The 10,553-nt window shown below is 47.5% G+C and overlaps 1 protein-coding gene across 3 annotated transcripts; it reads right to left on the reverse strand.

The window, feature by feature from the left end:
• Positions 1 to 2,842: 2,842 nt before the first annotated feature.
• KCNS2 (potassium voltage-gated channel modifier subfamily S member 2) lies at positions 2,843 to 8,923 on the reverse strand. 3 transcript variants are annotated; one of them, XM_048841322.2, is made up of 2 exons: positions 8,619 to 8,923; positions 2,843 to 7,364 (listed from the first exon to the last, which is right to left on the reverse strand). In XM_048841322.2, exons 1-2 carry the CDS (start codon positions 8,636 to 8,638, stop codon positions 5,897 to 5,899), a joined length of 1,488 nt encoding a protein of 495 aa, XP_048697279.1. In that variant the 5' UTR covers positions 8,639 to 8,923; the 3' UTR covers positions 2,843 to 5,896. The 3 variants fall into 3 exon arrangements, with proteins under 3 accessions (XP_048697279.1, XP_048697281.1, XP_048697280.1); XM_048841324.2 differs by lacking the exon at positions 8,619 to 8,923 and adding an exon at positions 8,511 to 8,612; XM_048841323.2 differs by lacking the exon at positions 8,619 to 8,923 and adding an exon at positions 7,966 to 8,258.
• Between the last annotated feature and the right edge of the window lie 1,630 nt (positions 8,924 to 10,553).

The raw sequence follows: 10,553 nt of genomic DNA on the forward strand, positions 1-10,553 counted from the left end.
TGTGCCCCCCTTTATACATTAAAAACACTTTTTTTGTATATTTAACACCATTATAAATGCTGGAGGCAAAGCGGGGTTTGGAGTGGAGGCTGGCACCTTGCAACCCCCCATGTAATAAACTCGTGACCCCCTGAGGGGTCGTGACCCCCAATTTGAGAACCCCTGGTCTAAACCATCCAAGACAGGTGGCTATCCAGTCTCCTCTTGAAAACCTCCAGTGAAGGAGCTTCCACGACCTCCCTGGGCTCTCTGTTCCATTGTCCTACTGTTCTTACAGTTAGGAAGTTTTTCCTGGGAGTTAGTAGAAATCAGAATTCCATAACAAAGTTTAATCCTTCAGACAAAGTAAATTACTTGGTTGGAAATAAAACCATAATCCTCATATAACCACTTTAAACCTTTTAGCATACAGGTAGCACTAGCAACATGTTTCAGTCTTTTCTCTGATGCCGGAAATGTGCCCTTTACAAAGCAGAGTTAGCCCACATCAGGTAGAATACTATTAATTGGCTAGCACCTGCATCACAAGCAGATTTTGGACCCTGACCGTTTTGAAGCCTAGAACACAAAGGAGTGCTGCCTGTGACACCTCACATCCTTGAATTCAGGCCCTGCTGTTTCACAAGACACAAGACTGTCTCAAATTTACAAACCAGTCATCTAAAAAATCCAGCAGGATAGTAGCCGGCCAAACAGCTTATCATAGAATCATAGAATATAAGGGTTGGAAGGGACCCCAGAAGGTCATCTAGTCCAACCCCCTGCTCGAAGCAGGACCAATTCCCAGTTAAATCATCCCAGCCAGGGCTTTGTCAAGCCTGACCTTAAAAACCTCTAAGGAAGGAGATTCTACCACCTCCCTAGGTAACGCATTCCAGTGTTTCACCACCCTCTTAGTGAAAAAGTTTTTCCTAATATCCAATCTAAACCTCCCCCACTGCAACTTGAGACCATTACTCCTCGTTCTGTCATCCGCTACCATTGAGAACAGTCTAGAGCCATCCTCTTTGGAACCCCCTTTCAGGTAGTTGAAAGCAGCTATCAAATCCCCCCTCATTCTTCTCTTCTGCAGGCTAAACAATCCCAGCTCCCTCAGCCTCTCCTCATAACTCATGTGTTCCAGACCCCTAATCATTTTTGTTGCCCTTCGCTGGACTCTCTCCAATTTATCCACATCCTTCTTGAAGTGTGGGGCCCAAAACTGGACACAGTACTCCAGATGAGGCCTCACCAATGTTGAATAGAGGGGAACGATCACGTCCCTCGATCTGCTCGCTATGCCCCTACTTATACATCCCAAAATGCCATTGGACTTCTTGGCAACAAGGGCACACTGCTGACTCATATCCAGCTTCTCGTCCACTGTCACCCCTAGGTCCTTTTCCACAGAACTGCTGCCTAGCCATTCGGTCCCTAGTCTGTAGCTGTGCATTGGGTTCTTCCGTCCTAAGTGCAGGACCCTGCACTTATCCTTATTGAACCTCATCAGATTTCTTTTGGCCCAATCCTCCAATTTGTCTAGGTCCTTCTGTATCCTATCCCTCCCCTCCAGCGTATCTACCACTCCTCCCAGTTTAGTATCATCCGCAAATTTGCTGAGAGTGCAATCCACACCATCCTCCAGATCATTTATGAAGATATTGAACAAAACCGGCCCCAGGACCGACCCTTAGGGCACTCCACTTGATACCGGCTGCCAACTAGACATGGAGCCATTGATAACTACCCGTTGAGCCCGACAATCTAGCCAGCTTTCTAACCACCTTATAGTGCATTCTTCCAGCCCATACTTCCTTAATTTGCTGACAAGAATACTGTGGGAGACCGTGTCAAAAGCTTTGCTAAAGTCAAGAAACAATACATCCACTGCTTTCCCTTCATCCACAGAACCAGTAATCTCATCATAAAAGGCGATTAGATTAGTCAGGCATGACCTTCCCTTGGTGAATCCATGCTGACTGTTCCTGATCACTTTCCTCTCATGCAAGTGCTTCAGGATTGATTCTTTGAGGACCTGCTCCATGATTTTTCCAGGGACTGAGGTGAGGCTGACTGGCCTGTAGTTCCCAGGATCCTCCTTCTTCCCTTTTTTAAAGATTGGCACTACATTAGCCTTTTTCCAGTCATCCTTGTCTTCCATTCCAGTCAGCTTGTCTTCTCTCTGTCCTCGCTAACAGTCAGTCCTGCAAAGTGCTGAGTTTCTCCTGCAAAATGTGCAGTATCTTTCTTCGCTATTGCAGTTAATAGAAGATGAGGGTGCTCAGCAGCTCACAGGACTGGGCCCTACAATAGCTGCCTTTATAAAATGGCAGGCAGCCTATGTCTCATTCCTCCTTATATGTACTTACTGTATCATTTAAATCAGACCCAATGGTGCTAGGGGGCACTGTGCTATTGGGTGGTGTATTTTGTATGCCAGACTAAACTAAGGTCCTAGGCCCTTTCCCTGCTCCACTCCACATTGCATTATTCATTACCCATTTTGCAAAAGCAGGGTTGTAAGCCTTGGTAAAGGACTCATTTCTGACATTGAATAAAACAATGACAACACACTCAATCATTTTACTTGTTTTCGTCTGTGTTATTCTTTGCGTCCTGGGCAAGTTTCAAGTTTGGATAATTTCATTCAGTCTGCCAGCATGTCCACCTGTAGTTTAACTTTGGGATACGGTATTTGCTACTTCGTGTCCTAAACACTGACCAAGCTTCACCCCCAGTTGCTGTATTTACGTGGTGAATGAAGTAATTCCCTTCTATAAATATAGTTTGTAAAGTGTGCAGGGATCCTCCTGAATTAATAATAAAGTCATTTTCATAATGAATCATAGCAATGAGTGCCTACTAAATTGCAATACTTTATTTATTTAGCATCTTTGATCCATAGCACTTATATATATATAAAAAAAAAAGCAATAATGAAAATTCCTTACAACCAATACAATAAAAATAGTGACTCGTTGGGAAACTTCATTTTCTTTCATAAAATGCAATTTGGAAACATTCCATTCAGTTTCTGAAGAAATGACTGAACAATGTCCCTATGAATAATAAATCTATAAAACAAGATAATCTAATCTTATTTAAATAATCCAAAGTTTGCAATGCTAAACTAACAGCTGGGGGAATTAGTGACCCTTTGACAATTCTACATGTCTGCTGAAATAACTGGCCTTAAAATAATATACTATTTAGGATTTTTTTAAAAACTCTGTGAATTCTTTGCTTGTGAAGCTGAGAAAATAAGACCCTTGGCTAGAGAGAGATTCTGCATAGACCACAAACTGGTAAACCTAATAAAGGCCAAATTATCCTTTGCATCAATGGACTTTTTTGCCAGCTCTACAGGATTCAGCCCATTCTGTATATAAGTGCTATGCAAGATCTCCCACATACTTCTTTCAAGGTATATCTATCCTGACCTGAAATACCCATAATCTAGTGCTATGCTCCTTTTGGCTACCTTTCCAGGTTTGATGATAGTATCCAAATGTTCCAATTCAGGACTAGGTTGAGACCACCAAATTTAGCTACACCTGTGACCCAATACAGAAATTGAACTCAGTCCTCCAGCGGTGAAAGCATTGGCCTACCTGTTTGAATGTGAATGCCTAAATTTAGGCACCTAAATCCAACATTCAGAAACTTAAATATAAACTGCCAAATTTTCAGAGGTGCTGAGCACTCATATCTCCTACTGAAGTTACAGAGAAATATATGGAAATCGATAAGGATTTTTTTAAAAACAAAAACATTTAGAAGGGTTATAAACCCTCATGCTTCAGGGCATAAGCCAACCACTAACTGAAGGGGGCTGGGAAGAAATTTTCCAGATGGGCAGGTTATTCCACATCCACCTATTTCAGAGTTCTTATACCTTCTTCTGAAGCATGTGGTGCTGGCTGCTATCAGAAACAGCACAGTGAATTAGCTGGTCCTCTGGTCTGCTTTGGTTTGACAACTCCTATGTCCTTTTGACCCAAGGTGAGCTGTGGATGCTCAGCATCTGTGATAATCAGGCCATTTTTATTCAGGTGCCTGAATATTATTTAGATGTCTAATTTTAGGATTCCAAATGTGACAATTTTGGCCTTAGTGCTTTAAGACACTTGTTAATCTCCCTAATTCAAATCTATTCTCTGAACCCACCTTATCTTCATAAATTGCTATACTACAAATTGACTTGAAAACAATAGATAACTGGTTTGCAATATAGCAGGGTTTGAACAGAAAAGAGCCATTTTGTCAGCTGAGTACTGGTAGTTTGCTTGACAGCACAGTTCTCTAGTAAACAGGAAATATGATAGTATGGTAGAGAGGGCATTGTCTGAGCTGAGAGTATTGATCCGTAAACCATTACAGTGGGCAGGGAGAGACAACTTTGAGCACTCATAAGATTAGTTTATGCAGAGTCATGACTTGGACAATTAAATATCAAGATCTGCTGTCTTACTTAAAACAGACTTTACAAATACTAAGTCAGATTCTCAGCTGCTTTAAATCATCAAAGTCATTGGACAAGCTGAGGATCTGATCCAATAAGTGCCCTTTCTTGGTCTTAGCCTTAATGCTTCTTCCTGAACTGAGAAACAGGAATCCTTTTCTGAACCATTTTTAAGTAGAAATACTAGCTATATTTATTCCCTTACAGTTTCATCTGCAAAAATCTTAATGAGATTATTTATCATGGACACCTGTTTTAATTCTCATGCCAAGCATCAAAACAGTCCTCCCTGATAAAATTAGGCTGTATCTCAGAAATACATATGCTATCTTTTTAATTTGTCATCTTTCAGTAGGTAAATGTCAGTTCCTAAAATACTGCCTTTATCATTCACTTTGGAATATTTCCATGCTCTAGAGAGACACATGTTTTCACATGTGGCTTCTAATTGTTGGATGCCTCCATTTTTGGGAGCCCAACTTCGTCTGAAGCCCAATTTCCTTCTTCCTTCCCTTGGCCCTGACTTTCAGAGATGCTGAACATCTGCAGCTCCAGTTGAAGTCAATAGGAGCTGCAGGTGCTCAGCCCCTCCGAAAATCAAGCCCTAGGGGTCTTGATGGGCACCAAGGCTGTAGGCCACTTTTGAAAATGTGGCCTTAAAGCGCTCATAATTTAAAAGCTTTGGGTAAGTTTTTCAGAAGTGCTCAGTATTGGCCTATCTCTGCTCCCAGTGAGGGCAATGGGATTTTTTTCTTCGGATGTGGCTGGAAGCAGAGTTAGATAATGCCGAGTGCTTTTGAAAATCTCACCGACGTGTTTAATTTCAAAAGAACACCTAGTGCTTTAATACATGTGCTCTAGAACAAATGCCAATTTTCCCTGAACTGCTAAACTCAATCACATTTTCAGAGATGTGGTTAACATTAGTATTAGCTGGCATAACAAGGTGGCAATGTGTTACTATGTAAACTATTCACAGGTAAGTTTTTAACTTGCAGTTAGTGTCAGATACTTTAAAATGCTCTTTTTAAAATCTGCCTTGCGAGCACTTTAAACTAATTGGGAAATGCACAGATAATAAGAGTTGTTACATCAGTGTAGGTGAAAACAGATTATTTCATTGTTAATTTCACAGTTGTGTGTTTTCCCCTGGATCAACTCATTTCTCTGCTCACACAAGGACGTCTAAAGGAAACAAGCTAAGTAACAAATCAGCACTGCACCACTAGCACTAGTGTCATGGACACAGTAACACTTGTCTAGAAAAATGAGCATTTTGTTTCTATGTAACAGGATGGAAACGTGCAAACTGTCAGTTTGCAACTAAATTTCCTGTTAGGTGCAAAGTTAGTGCAGTGTCAGCAACACTATATGCTAGAAAAACCCCAAGGAATAGGAATGTTTATAAACACAGCTCTTGGTGCACATCATGCAAACTGCTGTCAGACCTGCAGTCTAATGCAGTGAATCATCTAGGCTTAGTTCGCTGGGAGTACTCCTGCTCAGATTGGTAAAACTGGCCATAAGGGATTTAACTTTATAAGCATAATAGTCCCTTAAATTGACTGACGGAACCTCTTTCATTCCATCACCAAAATCACAGCTCCTCATGGCACTTTCTAGCTGCTTCTGACGCCTATAAAAGTGAGAGAATTTATTGAAGATGAGCGTGATAGGAAGCACTACCACCAAGATACCAGCTAGGATGCATGCAGATGCCGTCAGTTTGCCAGCAGTGGTCCCTGGGACAACATCTCCATAGCCAACTGTGGTCATGCTAACTGTAGCCCACCACCAGCAAGCAGGGATGGTGGCTAAGCCCTCGTTTTCTTCTTTTTCAATGGTATAAGCCACTACAGAGAATATGGAGATCCCAACAGAGAGGTAGAGTAAGAGAAGCCCTACCTCCCTATAGCTATACTTCAAAGTGGCCCCAAGAGACCTGAGGCCAGTTGAATGTCGAGCAAGTTTTAAGATGCGAAAGATCCTCATTAGTCTCAGGACTTGGGCTACTCTACCTAAATTTGCTAAAGCCGGGCTACTTTCCACAACCAAGTTAACAATTAAGGTAATGTAAAATGGCAGGATGGACATGAGGTCAATCAGATTCAGGGCATGCTTGAAAAACTTCAAGAAGTCAGGAGCCACTGCAAATCTTGCCATCAGCTCAAATGTGAACCATGCAATGCCAAAATGTTCCACAATTTCAAAGCGAGGATCTTCCTCGGCCTTCCCGTAGCTATCCACCAGCTGGAAGTCCGGGAGGCTGTTCAGGCACATGGTCACAATGGACCCAAGAACAACCACTATGGACAGGACGCTAAATATTCGGCTCAAGACAGAGTAGCCGGGATTGTCCAGCGCTAGCCAGAGCTGCCTCCTAATGTTTCCAAAGGGTTGTCTGTCAAACTTGGCGGCATCCTTGTAGAAGGCCAAGATTTCATCAAAGGAAGAGGAGGTGCTTTCCCGGTCACTTTGATCTTCCCATTTCTCTTGACCCGGCTCCATTTTCCTCCCGTGGTAGCTGTAGCTGCAGCAGGAGTCAATGAAGAACTCATTGATGCCCCAGTATTCAATCTCTTGGCTGAAGGAGAACACGCAGAGTTCGCCCATCACGTGGAGCTTGCCGGTGTGGTAAAAATGTAGCACGTAGGGGAAAAGTTCGGGGTTCCGGTCAAAGTAAAACTCGTTCTTGGCGTCGTCATAATCGTCACAGAGCTCCAATATCGACTCCTTTGAGTGGCAGCTCAACAGTTTGCCCAGCCGGGTTTCGGGAAATCTTAGTAGGGTGTTGGATCGCATCTTTTTCTTAAAGCCGCCGACGTTGATGCTGATCTCATTGTCTTCCGCGTAAGCCAGAGAGAAATCCTCCAGGCTCCGCCCGGGCATAGTGAGCTTCTTCCAAGGGGCGCCGGGAATAGACCTAGAATGGGATCAAACCGCAAATCAGTGCCAGGGGCCACCCCATGGGGATTTCCCCCTTTCCTGCCTTTCCTTCTGGCCTTTTGCCACCCAGGGCATTGCCACCCGGCAGCCCGAGCCAGCCCCGGGCGCTCACGTACACTCGGGGCTGGTCTTTGTTTCGGAGGCAGGGCTCGCAGCGTGGCCCTGTAATGAGCACGGGCGGCGAGTCCCTGGGGCCGCTAGCAAATCACCAGTTACCCGGGGCTTGGCTGGGCTCCGCTGGCTTCGCCCCAGTGTTGGGAGAAGCCCCCTGGCGTGAAACACGGTGACTGGCCCCCTCAGCCGGTAGCGCCCCCGGGCAATCGCGGCCGCTGCCGGGGGGCCGCCAGGCGGCCGGGACTGGACTGAGCTCCCAGGGCAGTTTGGTGTCTGGGTGGGAACCCCAGCCCCGCCCTTCAGCGCAGGGACCAGCCGGGCCGAGCCTGGCGCGGAGCAGCCCCGTGGGGGCCACTCCCCCGCTGCCCGGCGCGGGCTCCCCTTCCTCCCCCCCCCCAGGGGCCGCCGCTGGCCCCCGGCAGGGACTCGCCCCGCGCCCCGCCCCGCCCCGCGCGCCGCCCTACCTCTCCGCTCAGCAGCTGGGCGCCCCGGCCGGAGCCTGGCGCGTCCCGCAGCCCCGCGCCGGCATCGCGCCTGCCCCCTGCCCGCGCGCTGAGGCGGGGCGCTGGGGCTGGGCAGGGGAGTCGGCAGCCGCGGGGCCCGGGAGCCGGCCGGGGCTCCTCTTCCCGGCGTGCGCCGGAGGCGGCTGCGCTCAGCGGGGCTGGGGAGCGGGCGGCGGCGGCGGCGGCAGGGCTCCCATGCTGGCTCCGCTGCCCGAGGCGGAGCCGGCGCGCGGTGGTGCTGAAGGGACAGCTCCCGCGCCGGCCGCCCCTCCCCGCTCAGCCCCGGCAGGCGGCTGCCGCGCGCGCGCCCGTCATGGCGACCGCCGGCCGCCCCCTGCTCAGCCCCGCGGGGCGCGCCCTGCTTCGCGCCGGGGAACCCCTCGCGGCCGGGCTGGGGCTCTGGGCGCCCGCGGAGCGGCTCGTGCGGGGATTAAACCCCAGCCAGGGTAGAAATGGGGCTGGAGCCCGGGAGCCCGGCAGTGCCCCTACTGAGGCAGGTTCCCTACGCGTGTCTGTTGCACAAAAGCGTAGCCTGGCTCCCTGGCTGAGATTTGATGGCACGAGCTCATTTGATGTGCTGGAGGGTTTTCTCTCTCTCTCTCTCTCTCTCCTACCCCACGCTCCGGCGCTGCATGGAAATGATAACAGCTCCCGAGATTTTCTTTTTAACGCCTGCTCGCCTCACGCTTCCCCAACACCGGGTCTCAAGTTTGCAAAGCGTCACTTGCACATCAAAGCGATGGCTCCAGTGGCGGCGTGTCGAAGTCCAGAGCCATTTGGGGTTGCGCACACGGTGCACACTGGGGCTCTGCCTCGTCAGAAACGCTGAGCGCTCGCAGAGAAACCCCAATTGCCATACTTTGGTATAACTATGGGTAGGTGAGGTTTTGGCCAGGGAGACAACTGATGTGTGTGTGTGTGTGTGTGAGAGAGAGAGAGAGAGAGAGAGAGACTGACTGCATTATCTCCCCACCTACATGCAGCTCTTCCCTACATGTATGAACTTGCCCGTGTGCAGCTAGCGCTCTGAAATTAACAGGTAGCGTTCATTCTGATTGAAAACACGTATGCACTTGTCAAAACAATTCTCTCTACCTGAAATCGTGCTGAAGCTTGAGATTAGCTAAATGCCACTCATGTCTCGCTGCCAGAAAAGCAGGCTCCAAAACTTCAGTGTCTTATACCTTTCAAAAGATTGCTTTACTGCCCAGCCATTGTGGAAGGAAGGATCACGGCGATCTTCAGCAATTTAAATCAGGATCTGCCACGCCTGTTTCCCCTCCTACGCCCCCACCCCCGCGCCTTGAGCCTCTTTGTTCCTTTTGGTGGAACAACATTTTTAGACCTCAAGTGCTAGGTTATACTAGGAACAGCAAAGAGTTAGTGAGAACAGTTCTTTCGTCCATATTAGACGCCAGGTCAGCTGCTGCTACAGACCCCATCCTTTGCCATCTGTACAGCTGATTTGATTGTACAATGGGTTTGCTGGTACAGAGCACATGGAATAGGCGACTTATAAATGGGTTATATACCTAACTGTCCGAAAACTCTGCAAGCTGCATTATCTTGCCCTATTTGTTCTGCTTTTGAGACTCTGGCACCTGAACAAACCTAATAATATAAGATGGGCCATACTGGGTCAGACCAATGGTCCATCTAGCCCAGTATCCTGTCTTCCGACGGTGGCCAATGCCAGGTGCTTCGGAGGGAATGAACAGAACAGGGCGATTATCGAGTGATCCATCTGTCTTCCAGTCCCAGTTTCTGGCAGGCAGAGGCTTCAGGCCACCTAGAGCCTGGAGGTTGCACCTCTGACTATCTTGGCTAATAGCCATTGATGGACCTATCCTCCATGTGGCTCATGACAAGGGATTGCTCTAATATTACTCTCTAAAAGCAGGTGCTGGAAGCAGTACCAGAGACCTAGGCAAAATGGAGGGGTTTCTTTAGCATGCTCCTTTCTGGGGTCTTTTACCATTTTCCCCAGCTTAGCCCCAGCCCTTATAGACCCCAATGCACTGAAGAGGGGTGGAGCATTTCTCTGTGCATGTGCAGCTCCGCTGAACAGCACTGAATACACACTTCTTTAGGGGCCGGCAATGAAACAAACAAGGTTTTTCTTTCAGTGCTTTGGGACAAAACACAGCCTACTGGGGAATTTATGGGTCAGCATTCACTTCTTGGATGGTGGAACAAGCCGGGACATCTGGAACAAAATCAATAAAGCCAGAACACCTTCAGGAGCTTAAATACAGTCTGGAAATCATCAAAATACAACAGCAAAACCAAATGCAAGATTTATCAGAGCTGTGTACTTTCAACTTTAGTTTACAGTGCAAAATGCTGGGAAATGAGAAAGTATGACATGTCCAAACTGTCTTCATTCCATACAACCTGCCTCAGAAAAATCTGTATCTTTTGGCCCAGAACAAGCTCAAATCAAGATCTACTGACACAGTGCAGCCAAGAGGATCTGAGCACCATCATTGCCAGGAGGCATTGGAGATGGATTGGCCATGTGCTTCGGATGGAAACTGATTCCATCACCA

This window comes from Caretta caretta, chromosome 2, assembly GCF_965140235.1.
Source record: "Caretta caretta isolate rCarCar2 chromosome 2, rCarCar1.hap1, whole genome shotgun sequence".
Classification (NCBI taxonomy): domain Eukaryota; kingdom Metazoa; phylum Chordata; order Testudines; family Cheloniidae; genus Caretta; species Caretta caretta.

Excerpts from the sequence above, each read along its gene's own strand:
- KCNS2 (XM_048841322.2), bottom strand. The coding sequence starts at position 8,638 with ATGCAGCGCCGGAGCGTGGG. Across the intron at positions 7,365-8,618 it reads ATGCAGCGCCGGAGCGTGGG|GTCTATTCCCGGCGCCCCTT; the intron begins GTAGGAGAGAGA and ends ATCCCATTCTAG.